Consider the following 26301-nt stretch of genomic DNA (forward strand, 5'->3'; position numbering starts at 1 on the left):
ATTGATTTTAACAAACATTTAAGGCAATTGTGTAAGCAGAGACTTGTGGTGGTTTGACTTTGTGTTCATTTCTTAATGGAAACTCCTAGATTAAAAGGTATCGGATGAAGAGACAAGGGTAATTTACTTTGACACTTGCCTTAGAACCAATTCCAATGATTTCTTAAGAAGTTGGAGTGTCTTTTCAATATATTTTATTCTGTCTGAAATTATTCTCAAGGAATCATTTTAGAAACAAAGGAATTTCTGCATAGTTCTGGCGCAGTCCTCACTGATCTAAGCATTTGCATTCTCCAAAGAGCCAAGCTGCCTGTGTATTTTGCAAGGTCAGTAATAGCAATATTATAAACTGATCTTTTAACTGCAGCAAAATTGTATTGCTAAAGAAATAATATAAGGCTATAGCACCTAGATGTACAGTAAGTTTACATTTACTTATTTGGCTGACACCTTTTATCTCATAAGAGCACAGGCAGGTCAAGTGACTTGCTCAGGATCACACAGTCTCAGTAGTGGGATTTGAACCCACAACCCCAAGGTTTGAAGACCGAAGCCTTAACCACTACACCACACAACCTCTTCCTCCTACCCACAAATAAATAATAATTAATACAAAACCAGAACTATGATCCACCCTCTTTCATGAGTATGACTGACTAAGTATCAGAAAAGTCTTTTTTTATAATTTAAAACTTCATTTAAATAATAACAAAACACATTCAAAGGTATTTAAAAGGTATTTATCATTCTCTAGTCACATTCTTGTCAGAAGATGAGTTATAACATTAGAACAATTTAGATGACAACGGACCATTCAGCCTAACGAAGCTTGCTGATCCTATCCACTTAACTCCAAAATAACATCAAGTCGAGCTTTTAAAGTCCCAAAAGTCCTACTGACTACCACACTACTTGGTAACATATTCCATGTGTAACGAAAAATTTTCTAATGTTTGAGCGAAATTTACCCTTCACAAGTTTCCAACTGTGTCCCCATGTTCTTGGCGAACTCATTTTAAAATAACAGTCTCGATCCACTGGACTAATTCCCTTCATAATTTTAAACACTTCAATCATGTCTCCTCATTATCATGTTTTGCTTAAACTAAAAAGGCTCAGCTCTGTTAATCTTTCCTTATAACTCATTCCCTGCAGCCTGGGAATCAGCAGAGTCGCTCTTCTCTGGACTTTTTCTAGTTTTGTGAAAATGTACCATCCTCACCCTCATATGTGGCACCACTGACAGACACAATCAAAGCCCCTTAATATTACCATTAAGCTTTTATACTCTTTACACTACTCCTTGTTGTTTGCCCAAGTTGTTGTTTGAATGCACAGAAAAGTATGAATTATCATAAACCACCCTAATTGGGCTATTCATAAGTTAGAAATGCAAAATAAACGAGAATAAATGCGTCAACATTTTTGAAATATTAAAATGTGTGCTTCAATTTATTGTTTCAAGTCTAAATATGCTGGATTATAATAGAATATTTACATTTTTCACCCTCTGATAGAGATCTAGAGAGGGTTAGATCCCAATTAAAGGATCAATAACATCATATTCATGATCATTTACTTTGAAATAATCTAATACCCCACATGCTTATTTTTGAAGTTTATCCTTTTTAACCATCTGGGAGTGGCTCTTAGAGGGCCAGGACCCCTGGTAAAAAAAAAAATCAAATATCAAAAATATTCATGATCAGCAACCTGAAAATAGCATAAAACGATACTCCAAATTCCTTTATTACTGATCCTCCGTTTTTGTTAAAAAGAGTAACTTTGGCCCTTTGAACACCTGGGGTCAGCTATGTGACATGCACATCTTCAGGGCCTTCTAATCATCTTTGCCGCAGATACCTATTGGCTTACTAGTTCTCATAAGGGTGTAATTTCCTGTTTAAAATATGGTCCAAAATAGACTAAAAATTAGGGTTTTTCTAGTCTGGAGCTTCAAAAATAGGGAAGAACCTCAAAAAGCTTAACATCTTGCCTAACTAGATACCAAGACACTTACAGTAGAAGGGTACATAACGTGGGTTTTCTTGTACCAGTAAGTCAGAAGGTGCTGGGGGGAAAAAAGCAAAAACAACACTTATTACAATCCCTCTTTACTTTTTTTTAACAAACAAAGCTCTTGTGGCACTCTGTTTGTAATATCCACTTGGCTGTCAGTGGTCCAAGCCATCACCATTGCCTCAAGTGATACAAACTATTATTTGCATTCATCTATCTCTCATTAATGCACCATTTTATTTTTTTCATCCTTTCCATTTTCTCTGCTTGTATGTTTCACTTACACAGGAGGATTTTCCAAACTTTTTTGCATGCTCAGTATTTGCCTTTTACTAATTTTATACACTAATGGTAGTTAACAGCTCTATGTTGCGTTTGATAAATTACATGCTTCTATAAAGATTAAACCTGTTCATATCTGTCACCATGTTGGAAAATTGTATGAAGAATGCTCTTTTTTGACTCCAACTCATAACTGTATTCATAACATGATCAGAACAGGCTAGTCAGTTCAACAAAGCTTATCAATCCTCTTTGCTGAATTTCTTCAAAATAATATCAACTTGAGTTTTAAAAGTTCCCAAAATACTACTGTCTACCACACTGCTTGGTAATTAATCCCATGTGTCTATGGTTTACCATGCATTGAAAAACTTTCTAACATTTGTGCAAAATTTACCATTAAATACTTCCATCTGTGTCCTTGTGTTCTTATTCAACACATTTTAAAGTATCAGCTGGGATCCACAATACTAATTCCCTTAATAAATTTAAACAATTCAATCATGCCTCTCCCCACCCCAATCTCCATTTACTTAAACTAAAAATGTTTAGTTGCTGTTCTCTGGACTTTTTTTTAGCACTTTGGTAATGTGGAGTTCAAAACTGCCCAAAATTATCCAGATACATAACACAGATTAAGTATAACTTCCCTTGATTTGTACTCCACACATCAGGCTACATAAGGTAAAACATCCTTTTAGCCTTGTTAATTGTTTCTGGATCTACAGTATATAATGATAAGATGTACTTTTCAAGTTTTAAACCTCCCTTTGTGTATTCAAATTTAATATCTTTACTTCCTGTCTGTTATACCTTACATTTACTTACATTAAATGTCTTCTATCCAGGCTCCAATTTAACAGTTTGGCAGATTCTCAATTATCTGCCATTCCACCAAGTTTAGTATCATCTGCAAACTTAACCAGCTGTTTGTCCAATTTCATGTAAGTTAAGAATTTCACTGCACAAGTGTCACTACTACTGCTACATTTTTAAGCTGATTATTTATATAAGCTCCTCCTTGAACCGTCACCTTATCGTGGTGGAGGGGTTTGCGTGTCCCAATGATCCTAGGAGCTATGTTGTCCGGGGCTTTATGCCCCTGGTAGGGCCACCCAAGGCAAACTGGTCCTAGGTGAGGGATGAGACAAAGAGCGGTTCAATAAACCTCCAATGAAAAATAAAAATTGGACGACGTTTTCCCTTGCCCGACGCTGGTCACCGGGCCCCTCTGGAGCCAGGCCTGGAGGTGGGGCTCGATGGCGCGCCTGGTGGCGGGCCTGCACCCATGGGGCTCGGCGGGCACAGCCCGAAGAGGCAACGTGGGTCCTCCTCCCCATGGGCTCACCACCTATGGGAGGGGCCAAGGAGGTTGGGTGCAGTGTGAGTTGGGTGGTGGCCGGCGGGACCTTGGCGGTCTGATCCTCGCTACAGAAACTGGCTCTTCGTGGAATGTCTACAGAAACTGGCTCTTGGGGCGTGGAATGTCACCTCTCTGAAGGGAAGGAGCCTGAGAGGAGGACTCGGCTCGATACAGCTTGGACTCTGTGGACTCACCTCGGCGCACAGCTTGGACTCTGGAATTGGACTCTGGAACCAATCTCCTTGAGAGGGCTGGACTCTCTATGCAGGTGTGGGCATAATCTCTACGACTGGACTCTCTACCACTCTGGTGCCCCGTGAGAGGCCGAGCAGGTGTGGGCATACTTATTGCCCCCACTGGAGCCTGTGCATTGGGGTTTACCCGGTGGACGAGAGGGTGGCCTCCCTCCGCCTTCGGGTGAAGGGTCCTGACTGTTGTTTGTGCGTATGCGGCGAACAGCAGTTTGGAGTATCCACCCTTTTTGGAGTCTCTGGAGGGAGTGCTAGAGGGCATACCTTCTGGGGATTCCCTCGTTTTGCTGGGAGACTTCAATGCTCCGTGGGCAATGACAGTGAGACCTGGAAGGGTGATTGACAGTTTTCCGCCGGGTGGGGAAGGGTCCTGGTTGGCGTATCGCCAACAGCAGTTTGGAGTATCCACCCTTTTGGAGATCTGAACCCGGCGGTGTTTTGTTATTGGACTTCTGTGCTCGTCACGGATTGTCCATAACGAACACCATGTTCAAGCATAAGGGTGTTCATATGTGCACTTGGCACCAGGACACCCTAGGCCTCAGGTCGATGATCGACTTTGTGGTCGCGTGTCGTGGACTTGCGGCCATATGTCTTGGACACTCGGGTGAAGAGAGGGGCGAGCTGTCAACTGATCACCACCTGGTGGTGAGTTGGCTTCGATGGTGGGGAAGATGCCGGTCAGACCTGGTAGGCCCAAGCGTGTTGTGAGGGTCTGCTGGACGGCTGGCAGAGTCCCCTGTCAGAAGTAGCTTCAACTCCCACCTCCGGCAGAACTTCAACCACGCCCCGAGGGAGGTGGGGACATTGAGTCGAATGGGCCATGTTCCGTGCCTCTATTGTTGAGGCGGCTGACGGAGCTGTGGCCGCAAGGTGGTGGTGCCTGTCGTGGCGGCAATCCCGAACCCGTTGGTGGACACCGCCGGTGAGGGATGCCGTCAAGCTGAAGAAGGAGTCCTATAGGACTTTTTGTCCTGTGGGTCTCTGGAGGCAGCTGATAGGTACCGCAGGCCAAGCGGAAGCGGCCGGTTGTTGCTGAGGCAAAACTTCGGGCATGGGAGGAGTTTGGAGAGGCCATGGAGAGCGACTTTCGACGGCTTCGAGGAGATTCTGGTCCACCGTCCGGCGTCTCAGGAGGGGGAAGCAGTGCAGTGTCAACACCGTATATAGTGGGGATGGTGCCTGCTGACCTCGACTTGGGACGTTAGGGTCGGTGGGAGGAGTACTTCAAGACCTCCTCAATCCCACTAACATGCCTTCCAATGAGGAAGCAGAGCCTGGGGACTCTGAGGTGGGCTCTCCCATCTCTGGGACTGAAGTCACCGAGGTGGTCAAAAACTCCTTGGTGGCAGGGCCCGGGGTGGATGAGATACCGAGTTCCTTAAGGCTCTGGATGTTGTAGGACTGTCTTGGTTGACACGCCTCTGCAACATCGCATGGACATCGGGACAGTGCCTCTGGATTGGCAGACCGGGGTGGTGGTCCCCTCTTTAAAAGGGGACGGAGGGTGTGTTCCAACTATAGAGGGATCACACTCCTCAGCCTCCCTGGAAAAGTCTATTCGGGGTTCTGGAGAGGAGGGTCCGTCGGATAGTGAACCTCGGATTCAGGAGGAACAGTGTGGTTTTTGTCCTGGTCACGGAACAGTGGACCAGCTCTTCACCCTTAGCAGAGTCCTGGAGGGTGCATGGGAGTTTGCCCGACCGGTCTACATGTGTTTTGTGGACTTGGAAAAGGCATTCGACCGTGTCCCTCGGGAATCCTGTGGGGGTGCTCGGGAGTATGGGGTACCGGACCCCTGATAAGAGCTGTTCGGTCTCTGTACAACCGTGTCAGAGCTTGGTCCGCATTGCCGCAGTAAGTCGAGCCCGCTTCCAGTGAGAGTTGGACTCCGCCAGGGCTGCCCTTTGTCACCGATTCTGTTCATAACTTTTATGGACAGAATTTCTAGGCGCAGCCAGGGTGTTGAAGGGGTCGGTTTGGTGGACTCAGGATTGGGTCACTGCTTTTGCAGATGATGTTGTCCTGTTTGCTTCATCAGGCCGTGATCTTCAGCTCTCTCTGGATCGGTTCGCAGCTGAGTGTGAAGCGGCTGGGATGAGAATCAGCACCTCCAAATCCGAGAGCATGGTCCTCAGCCGGAAAAGGGTGGAGTGCCCTCTCAGGGTTGGGGAAGAGATCCTGCCCCAAGTGGAGGAGTTCAAGTATCTCGGGGTCTTGTTCACGAGTGAGGGAAGAATGGAGCGTGAGATCGACAGGCGGATCGGTGCGGCATCCGCAGTGATGCGGGCTCTGCATCGGTCTGTCGTGGTGAAAAAGGAGCTGAGCCGTAAGGCAAAGCTCTCAATTTACCAGTCGATCTACGCTCCTACCCTCACCTATGGTCATGAGCTATGGGTAGTGACCAAAGAACGAGATCGCTAATACAAGCGGCTGAAATGAGTTTCCTCCGCAGGGTGTCTGGGCTTTCCCTTAAAGATAGGGTGAGAAGCTCAGTCATCCGGGAGGGGCTCAGAGTAGAGCCGCTGCTCCTCCGCATCGAGAGGAGTCAGATGAGGTGGCTCGGGCATCTGATCAGGATGCCTCCTGGACGCCTCCCTGGTGAGGTGTTCCGGGCACGTCCAACCGGGAGGAGGCCCCGGGGAAGACCCAGGACACGCTGGAGGGACTATGTCTCCGGCTGGCCTGGGAACGCCTTTGGGATTCTCCGGAAGAGCTGGAAGAAGTGGCCGGGGAGAGGGAAGTCTGGGCCTCTCTGCTTAAGCTGCTGCCCCCGCGACCCGACCTCGGATAGGCGGAAGAGGATGGATGGATATTTATATAAAATAAAAAGACCAGTGGCCACAGCAATGACCTTAACCAACAAAACTTTTAACATCACCTAATTCTGATAGTTTCTTTATTTTGATATGAGATGTAGCTTTCTGCACATGCCAAAATCATATTTGTCTGTCTTCAACAGAGGACATGCAAGTATCCAATATCACATTGTCTTCTTTCTCTTTCCCAAACCAGAGGCACACTTTTCATTTTTGGACCACAACTAAACCTGCATTGCTAAAACTCCATCTTAACCCATTTTTGTGTAGTTAAGTCTGCTCTATCCAGGACCTCCATGTGCCGAACAGGTATGCTGCCCCCATGCTCTCTCCACTTTGATCCGTAACAAATTAGCTGATAGTGGAATCTGCATGTAAATAATATTGATTCAAATTTGTGTATAGTTTTAGCTAATCTTTAAAGTGGTTTATGACAGTGCTTCACAAGGTAAATAATATAACTACCGAATTGGCATATTTATTTTTTTATTTTCATAAATTCTGTGCTGTTGGCAGATGTTATGGTTTTCTGCATAAAAAGCCCCACAGTAGTGCCTTATAATGTACTACCCTCTAGTTTATGAAGTACTGTTTCACATGCTATACAATAAACAACATCATAGGATGGCACCTTAGACTCAAAACAAAGCCTTGTTCAATACTCACTTTTCTGGGCAGTTTTACCCCTTATTGAAGAGATAAATATCTAAGCTATTAATTATCTTTGTAACTTCTTGTCTTTCAGCTTGCTTTGTCTGAAAATCACTCCTTTCATCGAGAAGAGAGCCACAAATTAATTCAACGAAGCAAACGGAGTCAAAACAGAGAAGGAGATGGAGGTTAGTGCTCACATCCTACTATTAGTTTTATTATAGCAGCTGTTAGGTTTGGAAATTCAACCATAAGTTATTATATTGATATTTTTGAATTGTTAATGGTGATGCAGCTGATGAAACCTGACAAACAAAAAAAACTTTGCTTTTTGTAGTTTATTTGCAAGCTACTTCATCCAGTAAACCAGCTAATCACCCCAATTTGCCAGACAGCTTTTTCATGCCATAAATGCGTATCAATTCCATCCCATTGGTAATTTGCAAAAATAAATGGAAACATGCAGTATCTTAGTACCACTGCCATTGCTCAAATCTGTGCCTGCCAGTAATTTACGAATATAAAAGAATAAAAAAAAACTTTCTGCTGTGATTTGTCAGATAAAAGATTTTAGTGAAGTGATGTCTGTGCTGCAAACTACATCTGCTTTTATTCCTGTTTCTAATTCATTTTCACTAAATGATTCACTGTATTTCAAAATGCAATACAACTTAAAAGACTTTGCATTTGAATTTGTTTTCATTTTGACTGTATTGGACTTCATTGTTTTAGATAGTGCTGAGTGTGTCTCTGTCTCTGTCCTGTGTATATAATTATGGTAACTGCTTTGAGATCTTAAAAAACCCTAAACATTACTTATCAATTTTATTGGTTATGGATTTTTTTTATCCTAATTGTCTTTGAAAGACAAAATTAGGTTTTGCAAAATGAATTTTAAGACCCTCTTTTCTTGTAATTTTGTTAGATTATTTTACACATAATTTGACAGAGTGTGATGCCCACATATTCTTTTTTTGATAAAATTACCAAACATTGCTTTTGATTGCAGTTTGGAATTGTAGCTGTTAGACTTTTTGGCCCATTTGAGTTAATAAATAATTTAACACTGTTCAATTAACTTAATTATATAAGAAAGTGTACCTGATGTTGATGCAGTTGGTAATTACAGCTACCCAAAAAAATACACCCACAAAAAAGGAACCTCCTGATATTTGTATTCAATGGTATTTCAGTAATGTTCACCTTTATACTATAGGTGATGCAGGTAGGGGACATGTACATCTCAAAAGACTATGTAGAAAGTATTGATAAGATTGAGTTTCTTGTCAGATACTTACATTTCTAAATAAGTAACCAACTGAGGTTTATTCTATTTATGTGTAAAATATATGCAGTAATTGAATTAGTGGTACTCGAAGAACTAAGATAAAAACAAAGACAAATGTTCTGTTTCTTTTGTGAATGGAACTTAAGAGTTAAAGGGAGTTTTTAGTGCACCTATTTAGAAAAAGTCAAGAAAGGAGTACAAAACATAATTAATTTTAAAACACAATGACCATTGCTGTGGTAAATAGCACTTCTGTTGTCAAGTAGGGTTGTCAGCTTAGCCAGATGGGGTGTCATTAGCATAACCAAGCGATATAGCCATATTAACTTTAAATAATAGAGATTGAACTTTTATGTTACAGTTACAAACTTCTGTTATGATTTTAAATTGGCCTTGCCTCAATAGCTTAGCCCGTTCCCTATTTATCTAGGCTTGCCTACTTATTTGCGCCAATGTGGAGGTGGAGTATATATGTGTCTGCAAAAAAAAAAAAATGTGTGTGTATATATATAAAATATATAAATGTACATAAATATTTCACCCTTAATATATACATACAGTATACAGTATATATACATATATATACAGTGCATCCGGAAAGTATTCACAGCGCATCACTTTTTCCACATTTTGTTATGTTACAGTCTTATTTCAAAATGGATTAAAGTAATTTTTTCCTCAGAATTCTACATACAACACCCCATAATGACAACGTGAAAAAAAGTTTACTTGAGATTTTTGCAAATTTATTAAAAACTAGCAAAATACCCGCGATTCACAGCAGCGAAGTACTGCCTTAAAATTTTTTCAACTCACATGCAGAACCATAGGTGAACGGCTTAAGCATTTCACCCTTATAGTGTTCCTGTGTAGTATATCTCCTGTACTGTCATCAGTCCACACCTTGAACCTCTCCCAGTCATTCAATACATAAGACACAATGTTCCTCCGGATATCAAGAGTGAGCCTGATATGGCCGTGCAATATGTAACATTAGCGCAGGGAAGCCGCCTACCAAATTTCGTGAAGATGGGGCCATAAATAAGAAAGTTCAACATGGCAGACGTTGTCGACCGTTATGACCGTTACGCATAGAATTTCTAAATGAAACCTGCTTAACTTTTGTAAGTAAGCTGTAAGGAATGAGCCTGCCAAATTTCAGCCTTCTACCTACACGGGAAGTTGGAGAATTAGTGACATTGGAAAGTTCAATATGGCGGCCGACAGTGACGTCATACCACCGAAATAAGTACGTACATTGGTTTCGGTTAGTGCAGGGAAGCAGCCTACCAAATTCCGTGAAGATCGGGCCATAAATAAGAAAGTTCAACCTGGCGGATGTTGTCGACTGTTATGACTGTTACGCGTAGAATTTCGAAATGAAACCTGCTTAACTTTAGTAAGTAAGCTGTAAGGAATAAGCCTTCTACCTAATTTCAGCCTTCTACCTACACGGGAAGTTGGAAAATTAGTGATGAGTGAGTCAGTGAGGGCTTTGCCTTTTATTAGTATAGACTAGCAGAATACCCGCGCTTCGCAGCGGAGAAGTAGTGTGTTAAAGAAGGTACGAAAAAGAAAGGAAAAATCTGAAAACAACGTAACTTGATTGTTAATGTAATTGTTTTGTCATTGATATGAGTGTTGTTCTATCTATCTATCTATCTATCTATCTATCTATCTATATATATATATATATATATATGTTGTTGTCATATCTATCTATATATATATATATATATATATATATATATATATAAAGACATCTTATATATATATATATATATATATATATATATATATATATATATATATATATGCACTTCAGTGGATGTCCCTACACAAAGAGTTGGCAGCGGAGAAGTAGTGTGTTAAAGAAGGAAAGAGAAAGAAAAGGAAACATTTTGAAAATAACGTAACATGATTGTCAATGTAATTGTTTTGTCACTGTTATGAGTGTCTTGCTGTGTCCTTTACAATATATATATATATATATATATATATATATATATATATATAGCAAAATACCTGACCACTGTTATGCGATGTCATGTGTTAAAGAAGTTATGAAAAAGAAAAGGAAACATTTTAAAAATAATGTAACATGATTGTCAAAGTAATTGTTTTGTGTATTTGGCGGCAGCGTCACAAAGTTTTTTTAGATCTAGCTGCATCAGAAAATGTACCACAACGTCTGATACGCCTCCTTTTTAGTGTTTTCTCACAACTTGGATTGCTGCTGTCATATATATATACACACACACACACACACACACACACACACACACACACACATACATACATATATATACACATACATATCTTCATATCTACATATCTATATACATATCTACATATACACATATATATATATATACATACCTATCTACATCATATATACACATACATACATACACACACACACACACAAATTATATATATGTGTGTATGTATGTATGTATGTATGTATGTGTGTGTGTGTGTGTGTGTGTGTGTGTATATATATATATATATATATATATATATATATATATATATATATATATATATATATATATATATATATATAATGTAGATAGGGGTGTGTGTGTGTGTATATATATATATATATATATACACATACATACATATATATACACATACATATACTTGTGTGTTTGTTTGTATGTGTCTATATGTGTGTGTATAGCTTTGGTCACTGAGTGCAAGGGAAAAATAATAAACTATAGTCTAAGTTATTAAACAGTAAAACAACGTTTCAAGAAGTACAGGTACATTGAGCACTACTGGAGTGGTTTCAGGTAAACTACATTTTAAAGACTGTGTAACACAACAGGTAAGTAACTAACAGCAGCTAAAATGTATATGGATCATCTCTCGGTAGTAGATCCCTTTTGAAAGGCGCTACACGACGGCTGTGGTATAGAAATTACATTTTCTATGTGAACGTTCAAATTTGTGCCTCTGGTAATGTGCCTTACCGCATTTAAAGAAAATTAGTTTTGTGTCCTCTGCAGTGTTAGAGAGAAAGGCTTTGGTTTGGGATAAAAGGAAAAAGGTGTAAAGAAAGGAAAGTTGCCTTTTCTTTTATATAGTATAGAGAGATGTGTTCGCTGACGTTATGATCGCCTTTTGGGGACAGTCGCGGTGGGTCTTGTGTAGACTGGTGAGACGTCCCTGCCATTAATCAGCTGTGATGGCACTGTCAGTCCTCTACTCGTGTGCGTGTTTTCATAATCCGAGGTGAGGACCTCATAATCGTATATCGTGCAAAAGAAAGTGTGAATCGCCTTAATATTATTTTTCCGTGGTGTAGAAAAGGGGTCCCGTGTTTGCACTTGTCTGGGCTATAGCGCAGGGGGAGGATGAAAAATTAAAAGTGCTCACTTTGACTTAAGGCAGAAGCGCAGTCAGCGTCTCAAAGGCCGGCACAGCTATGCGCGCGCGCTGGCTGCTCGACTTTGCTGGGCAGGAGACCACAGTTTTTGCAGACACGTTCATGATATCAAAAGTCTCAGCGCTCTTTGGAGGTCATTCATATATATATATATATATATATAGCAAAATCCCGCGCCTACGCAGTGGAGAAGTAGTGTGTTAAAGAAGTAATGAAAAAGAAAAGGAAACATTTTAATAATAACGTAACATGATTGACATTGTCATGAGTGTTGCTGTCATATATATGCCTGCCTAAATAAGTCACCCTCGCTTTGCTCTTACTTTATTTACCGTTCATTTAATCATGGCTATTGGCGGAAAAATTATAAAATGGAAGGAGGATGGCTTTACCAAAACAATTATTGATGGCGAATCGATTATTCATAAAGCTTGAATTGGTGATGTTTTTCTGTGTTAACCTCATATTTTTTCAGACTTCTTCTCAAACTAAGGTGGTGTGAGGGTAAAATGAATCGGGATGCTGATCAAAGTAATCGGTGTACAGTACCAGGAAATCATGCATTGATTAAAGCTCCCCTTTGCTTGTAATGCAAAGTGTGATTAAATGCATTATTTTTTAACGCGTTATGGAGCACATGCATCGAAGCTTCTCAGCTGTGCTTGTGCTAAGAAAAGGAAAGATTTTAAAAATAACGTAACACGATTGTCAATGTGACCTTTTGTAAGTAGTGCCTGGAGGATTCAGTGTGGAGAAACTCGAGAGATAGCGTGTGTATTAACTTGTGGATTTTTCTGTGAGTATTTGGTGGCAGTCTGACGAAGTTGCTTCGAAAGACGGCATTAGCCGCGGAGCTCAGCTCAGACCGAAATTAGATGAATGGGAGGGGAGATGATGACGTGACTCCCCCACCCGCCTTAACTGTCAATCCCCCACAAACACAGTCTCTCGGAATTTCCATAAGCACACCCTTCACCTACAATTTTAACTTAGTTACAAAGTGATCAAAGCTCTCGCTTATATCCCGCGTCCTCTCATTAAACTTGTATCCCGCATTACCTGTGGGCATGTGAAACGCCAGCGGTAACCTGTCTATGAACTTAATTTAAAGTTTAGGTTTACACCTTGCTATCTTTCCGAGGCAGCAACACTCATGAATATGGTAGTATATGTCACTCGCTCGCTTCTTATTGTTTTTCGCTGCCTTCTCAATTATATAATGCATGTTTTCTTAAGCGCTTTTTGGAGGTCTTCCTGGTTTTCTACGCACTGCGTTGACAATCAGTTCACGTGATTACGTGAGAGGCGTGATGATGTCACCTAGACCGGAAATGGATTTCATAACCTCCCTGGCCACATCAGAAGAAGAGGGCAGGGAAGGACTGTCCCTGGAGGATATGTTTTCTCCCCAGATGCTAGTTGGAAGCAGCCCTCCATTTTAGGGCTCATTCAGGAACTATCAGGGAATGCTGGGAGTTATAGTCTGGTAGCACACCCCTGCTTGGGTCCGTGGGTGCCTCAAGAAAATGTGCTCCCCCAAAATATGGGACTTCCGTATGACCCGGAAGTTCTTCCATCAGGCAGTAGCCCTGGCAGCAGAAGTACTCCCAGGTCCCCAATAAAAGGGATAGTGCTCCCTTGTCCACGCGAGTCGAGCTGGGAGGACATGAAGCAACACTCAACTGGAGGAGGGGAGTGCAGTGGTGAAAGAAGGGGAATTGTGAAGTGAAGTGATTGTGAAGAGAGAGATTACTTGTGTTTTCTGTTTATACTTACAACTTTGTGGTTATTGAAACCATTCATTATTTGAACCTGGGACTGCACTGGTGTGTTCCTGTTTAGGGTTTGGTTCTCGCTTATGGCCTGATTTCATCACACAAGTTATTTTTGGAAGTGATACAGATATTATAAATCACACCAATTACAGATAAAATCAGTTTGCAATATATGCCACCATCAAGTATCTAGAAAGACTAAGAATAATACATCGACCACCTTAAAAGTTACCTTCCAAACAAATATGAAGACTGACAGAAAGAACTTCAAGTGATGTGGCTAGCAAGCATTCAAGCAGTGGTGCTGCACCTACACAGCAGATTATTGTGCTGATATTTCCAGCCATGGCTCATTGTAACAAAGAATCAAAAATGCATCAGGACATCGCAAATGCAGTCGCCCCCTTCATGGCGATAGACATAATGTTAGTGACTGTTATTGGAAAAGGTGGCTGAAGGAAACTTTTGAAAGTTCTTGACTTTCAGCTTCTGGCAGAATTTTCATTTTCATACTGCACTGCTGCAGCTATATAATTAATGTTGGGCCAAGTTGGAAGCTGTGTTGAAAGATGTGAGCTACCTTACCACAAACACATACCGATGGTGGAGTTGGACATCGGAGGCACACATAACTACTCTTACTATACACTGCATGATGTGGGATGGAATGCATACTTTCCAAAGGAACACTTGGCAGAAGCCATCTCAATGGTGCTTGAGGATGCCCTGTCATTTTGGGGAACTGGAATTGGAGAGGTCTGTCAGGTGTGTATAATGACAGACAGGGGAGCAAATGTTGTCAAGGCTCTGTCACTGAAAAAAATTGACTCACCTGCAGTGATTCAGACATCAGCTGAGCTTATCAATTGATAAAGATGATAAGCACATTTTAAAACATGTGTCAGTTGGTCATCCTTTACATAATGTACTTAAATGGTTCCTATAATAGTAATTTTACTTTGTTTTGTATTATATAAAGTGCCTCATGAGAGGCTGTGCATCAAACTAAAAGAACTGGGAGTTTTCTGTAGATGAGTTTCAAAATTGACTCAGACACAGGAAGCAAAAGGTTATAATAATAATAATAATACATTTTATTTATTGGTAGTTGCCTTTCTAAACACTCAAGGATACCGAACAGTAGACAAAACACAGATTATAAACAAAAGTAAAATACAGAAGTTAAAATCAGGCAGAGCAATTGTAATCAAAGAGAAAAAGCAGTCTTAAACAAGTACGTTTTAAGTTTAGATTTGAAAAGTGAAAATGATTCAATATTTTTAAGCTCAGATTGTAGTGAGTTCCAGCGCTGGGGAGCAGAGCAACTGAATGCTCTGCTCTCCATAGTGGTAAGACGGACGAAGGGGACAGTCAAGTGGATGGAGGAAGAGGATCTGAGGGTGCAGGAGGGAATGGTAACATGGCGGACGTCGGACAGATGTGGAGGGGCAAGGTTGTGGATAGCCTTAAAAGTTAGTAGGAGAATTTTGAATTGAATTCGGAACTGAACTGGAAGCCAATGAAGCTGTTGCAAAATGGGAGTGATATAGTTAACAGAGGGGGTTCTAGTAATAATGAGGGCAGCTGAATTCTGGACCAGTTGAAGCTTATGAAAGAGATTTGCGTGAAAGACCAAAGAAAAGGGAATTGCAATAATCCAGACGAGAAGTAACAAGACTATGAACAAGGATAGCAGTGGTGTGGGAGTGAGGGAGGGGCGAATACGATTAATGTTACGCAGGTGGAAATATGCAGACTGGGAGATGTTATTGAAGTGGGACTAAAAGGATAAAGTACTGTCAAGTATGACACCCAGGCTCTTAACCTGTGGGGAAGGAGAGACAGAGGAATTATCAATAACAAATTAAAAATGATCAGTTTTGGATAATGTTGATTTTGTACCAATGAGGAGAACCTCAGTTTTGTCACTATTTAAGAAAGTTTGAAGAAAGGGAGGAGGGTGGAAAGGAAGCAGTAGGTTTGCTAGTGAGATAGAGCTGGGTGTCGTCAGCATAACAGTGGAAGCCAGTGTTATACAGTGATCCCTCGCTATATCGCGCTTCGACTTTCGCAGCTTCACTCCATCGCGGATTTTAAATGTAAGCATATCTAAATATATATCACGGATTTTTCGTTGGTTTGAAGATTTCGGTGGACAATTGGTCTTTTAATTTATGGTACATGCTTCCTCAGTTGGTTTGCCCAGGTGATTTCATACAAGGGAAGCTTTTGGTGGATGGCTGAAAACCTACCCAATCAGAGCACGTATTATATCTATACTAATAAAAGGTAAAACACTCACTGACTGACTCACTCACTCATCACTAATTCTCTAACTTCCCGTGTAGGTGGAAGGCAGAAATTTGGCAGGCTCATTCCTTACAGCTTACTTACAAAAATTAGGCAGGTTTCATTTCGAAATTCTACGCGTAACGGTCATAACTGGAACCTACTTTCGGCCATATACTGTATACGGCCATAGCCTGCAGCTCGGTCGCCGTGAGGCGGAGTTGCGTCTCGCATCATCACGTCTCCCACATAATTGAGTGCCTGCCCATATAAGGTAAATATTCGTGGGTGAAGGACTGTGCTTAGCATATTCATAAGTGCAGCTACTGCGGAAATCCTCCCTCAGCGAAAGTGCGAGAGAAACGTTTAAGTGCCGGGTCTGAGCTAAAATTAAATAAAGCCGTGGACATTGCAAGATCGCACAAGATATTCGCGAGATACAAGTTTAATGAGAAGACGCAGGGTATAAAGCCTCGATGCTAAAGACCTGGCGAAGTCATGGAGAACATGGAAGGACGAGTTCACATTATACACAAAACTTGCAATGCCGGAGGCAGAGGAAAACACTAAGGTCAGATTATTCCGTTATCTTATTGGAAGAGCGGCAGAGAATTGTGTCGAAGCTGACGGTGATGTTAGACCTAATGAGTTAACCAAGAGCTTGAGTGGTGGGCCGTCAGGGCCTGCAAGGCCTTCTCTGCTGGCCTTAAAAAATATCTGAATCACAAACTGATGTTAATTATATTTTGTCCATGAATACTTATTAAATAATTCCAAATAGTCTGTCCGCTTCCTTTCATAGCTTTTCCGATGGTTGTGCTGCTTCCAGACATGTATTTTCGTATTAAAGCATTTAACCAATCACATTTCAGCCATCATTTGTTGCCAGGCTGAGAGGCCTTCACAATCTGTTCTGCAGGCCCTCTAACACAGAATAAATGTCGATTAAACTGTTGCTTCAACCAATCAGATTTTGAGTTGGTGTAACCGGGGCCCTCTAGCAGGTGTACAGCAACATCATCACCGTATGCCGATATGAGGAACTCTACGAGGCCACTGAACACACTGCACTGCAGGCGCTCCGAGCGCAAGATCCTCACACGCACTACCGTCAACTCCATGGCAGGATTCTGGACAATATTATTTGTCAGACACAGACCAGAATTCAAGACCACGAAAACTGATGTTTGTCACGCTCCTCGACCCCCAGAAGTTTCGGGAATACAAGAAAAATTTCCTGCATGCAGCCTTCTCCAGTTTAACACAAGAGCCACGGAGCAGTTTTTGACCTGTCTCGGTTAAAAACAGAGCTGACTGTAAAGTATGCCATGGATGATTTTGCAGGAGAAAAATTTGATTGAGAGCATTGGGCAGCTGTATACATTGGTATATTTGGCGGTGACCATTCCCGTGTACACTGCTTCTGTTGAGCGGACATTTTCAGCCCTAAAGCGAATTAAAACTTATGCCAGGTTCGACTTTCAGCATTAGCTTCGATGGCGATAGAAAGGGACTTTTTGATGGAACTGAAGCGCACGGATAATCTGTACGATACAGTAATTGAACTGTTTTTGTGGAAAGAGAGGAGGATGGATTTTGTTTAAATAATCCGAATTTTTGGTGAGTAAAATGTTGCGATTTTCCTAAATAATATTGCAAGTTTATGAGTTATTATTGATGTTTTTTATGTGTGTTGCGGCTGTAGCTGCAGTAGAAAGGAACTTGTTCACCCCTGGTTTGTCTATTCAATAAAGACATTTATTGTGGCTACAGGAGTTAACTATCTGCGATGCATCGGCTCTTTATACTGTATTTCTGCATATTAAGATGGTTTTTATAACCATAAATTAGTTTTTGAGGGGTGGGTTGATTCAGATGGAGCACTACTGAAGGCCTAGGTGTGAAATGCACGGTCCACCACTGGACCAGATGATACGTAAATTTGATGAACATTACAACCCGAAAATAAACAAAACTGTAGAGAGGTTCAGATTATACTTCTCCCAGTGCGTCTCTCAAAATCCTCCGTGCGGGAACATTATCATAAGACTTAACAATCTTATTGTTACACCTTCAATGTGCACCGAACGATGTCTTCCTTGCTTTACCTCTGGCTGCTTCTTTCCATTCACCTTCCTAGCTCTTTATTTAAACAGTTTTCCTTCTCACTTTTCCGCTCCTTCGCGGTCTTCTCCCTTTTCGTTCAAAATACGCACCTCCTTGCCTTTTTACAGTCAGCTCCCCTTACTTCACACCATGGCACGTTTAGCACAAGTTAATAATGGGAATGCCTGTTAAACATCTTACATTCACGAGTAGCGATTTGCGTAGTGAACACTTCGATGAATGAAACCTGTTATCTTTACAACGGCTGACAAACACGGAATCTAACTTCATAACAACACGTCCTCCAAATATGAACCTGATTGAAAGAAATAATGCTAATCAAATCCTTGATGACAGCAACACTCATAACAGTGACAAAACAATTACTTTGACAATTAGGTTGTATTATTTTTAAAATGTTTCCCCTTCTTTTTCATAACTTCTTTAACACAATACTTCTCCTCTGCGAAGCGCAGGTATTTTGCTAGTATTAAATAAAACTCAAATGATATACGATATGCTTCCCGTGCGGTGCTTCACATACTTGAAAGCCCGAACAGCACATATTGATTTTTGATGGTTTGCTTTTCTCTGTCTCTGTCTCTCTCTCTCACTCTTTCTGATATTCTCTGCTCCTGACAGAGGGGCTGTTCGCACACTGGCCTAGAGGATACGGATGCTCCTCTAAAAAATTCGGAAAGACTACCTTCACGTTGCTCCCTTCCTTGCAGCTGCTTTTTCCAGCGGTGCTTCGCATACTTAAAAGCCCAAACAGCCCTATTGATTTTTGATTGTTTGCTTTTCTCTCTCTCTCTCTGACATTCTTTGCTCCTGACGCACACTTTTTTGAAGAGGAAGATATGTTTGCATCCTTTTAATTGTGAGACGGAACTGTCATCTCTGTCTTGTCATGGAGCACAGTTTAAACTTTTGACTAAACAGTGTTATTTCATGTCTAGAGGGCTCTAATAATGTTAAAAAACATATATTTTAGACGGTCGTAAACAGGTATTCTATGCTCTAACTGCGAAAATATTCGATTTATAAATAATCTTACTTCGTGGAAATGCATTTATCGCGGTAGAGTCTGGGACAGATTAACCACGATAAACAAGGGTTTACTGTATTTATGAAAGATGTTGCCAAGGGGAAGGAGGTAAATAATGAAAAGGAGGGGCCCCAGGATAGAGCTTTGAGGCACACCTGAAGTAACTGCGGTGGGTTGGGACATGAAAGTTTTAAGCTGAACAAACTGAGTGCGGCCTGAGAGGTAGGATCTGAACCTGATCTGATATAGTGGTGTGTGGGTAATGCCAATCAAAGATAATCTATTGAGAAGAGTAGTGTGACAAACAGTGTCAAAGGCTGCACTCAAATCAAGAAGGATGAGAATAGTAATTAAACCAGAATGTTATGTTGCAAGAAACCAGAATCTTCTGATGTTAAGAGTGGTGTTCCACAGTGATCAGTGTGGCTGCTGTTATTTTTAATAAATATAAATTATTTGGATAGGCATATAAGTAACAAGCAGGTTAAGTTTGTAGTTGGTACCAAACTAGTTGGATTGGCAAATAATCTAGAATCCATTTAAATCATTACAGAGGAGCTTGTATAGAATTCAGACTTGGGCATATTTGAGGCAGATGAAATTTAATGTATGTAAATGTAAATTGTTACACATAGGAAATAAAAACTTTAGGTTTGAATACACAATGGGAGGTCTGAAAATCAAAAGTACACCTTATGAGAAGGATTTAGGAGTCATAGTAAACTCAACACTATCAACAGCCAGTGTTCAGAAGCCATTAAGAAGGCAAACAGAATGTCAGGTTATATAGCACCCTGATGTGTAGAGTACAAGTCACAGGAGGTTATGGTCAGGCTTTTTAACACACTGGTGAGGCCTCATCTGGAGTACTGTGTACAGTTTTAGTGTTTTGCCTACAAAAAGGACATAACAGCGCTTGAAAAAGTCCAGAGAAAAGTGACTAGGCTGATTCCATGGCTATAGAGGATGAATTATGAGGAAAGATTAAAACAGTTGAGCCTTTTCAGTTTAAGCAAAAGAATATTAAGTGGAGATATGTTTGACATGTTTAAATTCCTGAAGGGAATTAGTACAGTCGATCGAGACTGTTATTTTAAAATGAGTTCATCAAGAACATGGGCACACAGTTGGAAACTTGTTGCAGGTAAACTTTGCACAAACATTAGTAAGTTTTTCTTTACATAGAGAACCACAGACACATGGAATAAGCGACCAAGTAGTGTGGTAGACAGTAAGACTCTGGAGACTTTCAAAACTTCATGTTATTTTGGAAGAATTAAGTAGATAGGACAGGTGAGCTTTGTTGGGCTGAATGGCCTGTTCTTGTCTAGATTGTTATAATATTCTATATATGTTCATGATTATTCATATACAAGTACATTTGTTTGGCTGACACCTTTATCAGGGCAGCTTACAGCAATCGAGACACAACTGGTTACATTTATTTTGTTGTTTCTAATTGGAACACAGGCAATTTAAGTAACTTACTCAGGGACACACACAGTATGACAACTCCAAAAACTTAGCACAACTCAGCACAGGTGCCACTCTGAATATAAGCTGTATATTAAAGTGTGATCTACATTACCGTTCCATACTATAAATTCTACTGCTGCCAGAATCCTCAGCTTTTTCCAAGATAAAGAAAAACAACTGACCTTTTTGTTAAATACATCTGCTGCTGTCAGTTCTGCTATCTCTTCCGAGAATTATCCAGCTACAGTCAGGAACCTTTTAGGCCCCTGACAGATCTGAGCACTTAAGACACTGTGAGGCCCGGAACCTCTTTGTATTCATTTGAGACACATGATGACATTTATTGTTACTTCTTATATAACTTACTAACTAGATTCAGTAGACATTTTAATGCAATGTGTAGCTTTACCTTTTTACACAAAAAGTTAAATTGACTTATGGAAAAAGAATATAATTTTGTAAATTATAAAATATACTTCTTTTTCTACAGTTCTAAACATGATGAGTAAAGAGACACAACTAGTAATTCTCCTGTGCCATACTGGCAGAACTGTCAAAACAAATCCTCCCAAGATGTACACAAAAGAACAAGTAAATCCAAATAGAAATAGAGTGTTGTGGCATTCATACAATTGTGAATAGGTTAGTTCAGTTATTAATTGTAATAATCACTGGCTTTAAATGTTTCAGGAGTCTTAAACTGATCCAGTATGCTACATCCTGTTCATTTCTTTTTAAACATGTCGATCACACATCAATCCCGCTTTTATGAAGGTGGTAATTTCATGTTGAACTTTTTCACAGTTTAACCTCGAGCTGACTTTTTAAAAATTGTTGTCTTTGCTTAGATGCAAGCGGGCATGGAGGTAATTTGTGCCAAAGAACAATTCAATCATGCAGATTATCATTCTGTAGTAGAGAGGTAATGCTCAGATTGAAAGATTAAATATTTCTCCACTTTACCAGGGTATTCCAAGAGAAAAAGCACAATGAGCAGTAGAAAAGACCAGTCTTGCAATTGGTAATTTAAGAAAGATGTATGTAGCAGCATAAATCAAAGCATATTGATGACTTTCTAAACTTTGAAATGAAAATGGTAGCTTAAAGCACACAAATGATACTTTGTTCAGAGAGAATGAAGCACTTCCTTTCAAAAAATAAAAAATAAAATTTTGAAACAAGAAGGTGGGAGTATGATGTTTTTGAGCAGCTTTCCATGCATTTGATGCTACCAAATTGTACACAAGAATGTCATATTTTCCTTCCTGTCCCAAAGGTTGACAAAATGAGAATCACTGAACACAAAAATGATTATAAACACTCTAGTAAATATACAACACAGTGACTAAGGCAGAAGAAAATTTTGCAGTCAAACACCTAATCTCAACCTAGTTTAAATACTGTGACATGATCTCAAGTGTGCAGGTCATACAACATGATCCAACATACCATCCATCCATCCATTTTCCAACCCGCTGAATCCGAATACAGGGTCACGGGGGTCTGCTGGAGCCAATCCCAGCCAACACAGGGCACAAGGCAGGAACCAATCCTGGGCAGGATGCCAACCCACCGCAGGACACACACAAACACACCCACACACCAAGCACACACTAGGGCCAATGTAGAATCGCCAATCCACCTAACCTGCATGTCTTTGGATTGTGGGAGGAAACGAGCGCCGGAGGAAACCCACGCAGACACGGGGAGAATATGCAAACTCCACGCAGGGAGGACCCGGGAAGTGAACCCAGGTCTCCTAACTGCGAGGCAGCAGCGCTACCACTGCGCCACCGTGCCGCCCCTTATGATCCAACATACCAGTGAAGTAAATAGTTGTAGAAATGTGCCAAAACACCTTCAAACTGACATGCGGATTTAGTCAAAAAGTGCAGGTTGAAGTCTTTGCTTCTAAAGAATGTACTATCATTTACTAAATGTAACATCTTTCCAGCACATACATCAAATGTTGAATCAATGTGTTCAATAAAAATGTGACAGCATAAGCTGTCATTCTCCTAATTACTGACGTTTAGATAAAGATTAAATTACATTTCTGGTGTAATTAATTCATAAATATCGTACTTCATAACATTTTCTAACCCACTTAATCCAGTTCAAGGTTACAAGTTTAAAAAGTCCATCCCACCACTGAGGCAAAAAAGGAACAAACCCAGGATGGGATACCAGTTTATCAAAGGGTCCTTTTGAACAGAGCCCATTTACAATTGCCAGTTAACCTAACACACATCTTTGAGACGTGGTAGAAAAACTGTAATACAGTATGATGGGGAAATTGAGGAATAGAGAGAGCAAGAGCTTCAGACTTCGCATAGGCAATGGCCACACATGAGACTGGAGCCCATGCAATGAATCCATTAAGTAGCAGCACTAACCAATCTGCCAGTCTAAGACGAATAACGTTAAAGAATTCACAGACTTTTTAATTCCACTATGCCTTTCTAAACTTGTGGCAGAAACTTTTATCTGTGTGGTGGAGGGAATAAAAGTGTAGGTTATGAAATGTGTGCAATGTTAAAGAAAAACATCATCTTTATTTAAAAACATTAATGAAGCAGCTTCTCACACATAAAGTTGAACATTTTCTTATTTTCATGTCTTTAATAGCAGGAATTCCAAAGGAAACATGGTGAAAAAGATTATACAATCAAAACATACAAAATTCAGCCAGTATAACAACCTGTGCAGCATCAATGTTAGTCAGTCTAACTTCAACATATTATATATTACAGACCTACTTGCTGCTGCAAAGCTCTTATTTAAATGGTAATTGATTCATTGTACCAAAATAGTGTGAGTTTAAAGTTGTAAAAGGTGCTACCACACAGTGGTATTATGAGGCCGCAGAAAAGCTGAACTGGAGATGCTCTGGAGCATCACATCCTTAGATTTGCTCAACCCCAAGCCCTTTAAATTGCCACTATTTGTAATCTTTAATCCTGCAAATACTGTATTTCCAACATCAGGACAACTGTGAGCACTTTAGCTAATGGTTGAGTTCTTTGATCATGAATCTCCTGACCCAAATGTGGATTTGCATGTTGTAAGATTCTTTAATACAAGCTAAGTATACATATTTAAGTTTATGTGATTTATTTTTGTTTGTGTTTGGTTAATATTTTTTGCTATTGTGAGGCGGCACCATACATGGAAAGCACTTCCACAGTGCAATTCCCAGCATTGAACCTGGTCCATCCATGGAGTTAACACTTTGTCCTAAAAACACCTGGGTTCAAATCTCAGCCTTTGTTGTGTACATCATATTCTTCTCATGTCTGCATTTTGTTTTTCTACAGATTCTCTAGTTTTCTTTCCAAATCCAAAACATATGTATGATAGGCCAAATAGTCTTCTTTGTAGCATTTACAACAATTTCTTCAATTTGTAATATATTTGCAAACTTTTCTGAAAACATTATTTCACTTGGTCATTATGGGTTATTGAGTGTAGATTGATAGGCAAAATTGGTAAATCTATTTAAAATTATATCTACAACACAATAAAGTGTGCATAAAGTGAAGGAGTCTGAATACTGTCTGAATTCACTGTATTAGAGAAAATCTTCACATACAACAGAATCTTGACCTTTTCAAAACTTCAAAAGAAACTGATCCAGAAACAAATGCACCAGTTCGGCACCATTTCTGGGAGATGCACGCTCTTGAGCTTGTCGATTCATTTTGTTGACTTTTTAGAAGAAACATTAGCAAAAAGCTCTTGCTCAAGTATAAATTTTTTTTAGCTGTGAAGTTCACAAGACAAGGCTTTCACCATGAAATTATTATCCCCTGCTTTTATGAAAGATAGAAGATTAAAGCAACTAAAAACTGATGCCCATGTCTGGCATTTAATGTTTTCTTAGATATTAAATTAAACAAATTTGTATAATCTATAATGATTTTAAAATATGTTGAACCTCTTCAATATAATGTCTCCATTGTTATGAAAAGGCTTGATCATTAGTAATTCAAGGTTTGCCCATACAGGGTTTGCAAAATCAGTAGCCCGACATTCCGGGGCTATTAGCTTTTCCCATCAAGCTACCAAAATGTAACACAGTCCTGCCCAACAAGACACCTGAAATTATACATTGAGTGAAATCAAATTCCCTCCTTTATTCTCTTTGTTCCCTCTTATGACTTTTAATTAAATGAAAAAGAATTAAAAAAAATTATCATGGAACAAACAGGTTTTTAATCATGATGATTTGTCTGCAGAAACGTGTATGCCTGTGCATGTGTGTAATGAGCATACTTCTCTCTTTCATGTGATGTTTGGCACACAGAGCTGGTGCATTGCAGCCACCCTTGTAAAGGAGTGTAGTTCTTACTTCACATTATTTACTACTAATTGATAAAGAGTTTTTACTGAGCCCCTACAGGGAAATGGGTGAACATAAAAGTTCTTTACAGTTTTGTGTACTCACTCAAAAACTTTGTTGCTCAACCAAAAGTTTAAAAGGATTTGTTTTGTTTACACATGTCCTTTTAGGGGCTCTGTAGAGTTTGCATGAGCTGTAATGCTAATTAAATTATAGCTTGCGAAATCGCTGACGCGTGTGTGTAAGTGTATGTGTGTGAAAATTTCAGAAGGAGGCAAAGCATGGATTTATGCCAATATCTCCGCTCTACTCAACCAAAACAGACAGGTTTAAATGAAGAACAGGGAACAGAGGAGGAAGAGTAGACTGTCACAAAATGGAAGAATTCAGGAATATCTGACTATGAGGCAAAAAGCAAAAGAATTTCCATGGCTGAAACATGATAAGGTGAATGACACAATGTTCTGTTGAGTGTGTTGTCAATTCCCCACAATTTTCACAATTTATTTTATACTGGAAGCAGTCATTTTAGGAAAGACCCCATCAGAAAGCGTGTGCACCACAAGTAGTTTGTGGGTGCCAAGTCTGAAGCTTCTTTCTCTGAACAAACACCAATAGCCAACAACATAATAAAAATGAACAAAGCATAACATGAAGCCCTGACGCATGTTTTCAGAACTGCATACTACATTGCCAAAAGAGAAGTACAATTAGCAAAATTTAACAGCCTTTGTAAACTTGGATCTTGGTTCTGCGTATCACAGTAATCATGCTTGCAGAGAATTTATTGAAGCATTAGCACAAACATCAAGAGATCAGATTGAAAGGGAAATACAAGAAAGCAAATTCTTATAAGTTTTTGCAGATAGCAGCACAGACACTGGCATCATAGAACAGGTGTTGACTCATGTCAGGAATGTGGAAGGTAATGGCGACATATCCACTTACATGATCAAATGTCAGCCAATGAAGAGTGGAAATGCTGCAGGTGTTTTATAAGCTATTGATGAGACAGTGAACACCATGGGTATCAGTGAAAAGACATGGAAGGAGAAAGCAGTGTGTGGAAAATTTTGATACAGCAGCAGTGATAAGTGGTAAGAAAACAAGAGTAACTGGGAAACTGAAACAGTGGATACCCCAGACGTGCAGAAGTGAAGAAGTGAAAACACAGACACCCTTAACTGTATTATCAATA

General features: G+C 40.1%; 1 protein-coding gene across 3 annotated transcripts in view; it reads left to right on the forward strand.

The window, feature by feature from the left end:
- The window catches only part of eda (ectodysplasin A), a 215505-nt gene that overhangs the window by 133740 nt on the left and 55464 nt on the right, over positions 1 to 26301 (forward strand). For all 3 annotated transcript variants that reach the window (XM_039766370.1, XM_039766371.1, XM_039766372.1), the window contains exon 2: positions 7480 to 7573. In XM_039766370.1, the coding sequence (XP_039622304.1) occupies positions 7480 to 7573 (94 nt within the window). The remainder of the gene's footprint in view (positions 1 to 7479; positions 7574 to 26301) is intronic.

This window comes from Polypterus senegalus, chromosome 10, assembly GCF_016835505.1.
Source record: "Polypterus senegalus isolate Bchr_013 chromosome 10, ASM1683550v1, whole genome shotgun sequence".
Classification (NCBI taxonomy): Eukaryota; Metazoa; Chordata; class Cladistia; order Polypteriformes; family Polypteridae; genus Polypterus; species Polypterus senegalus.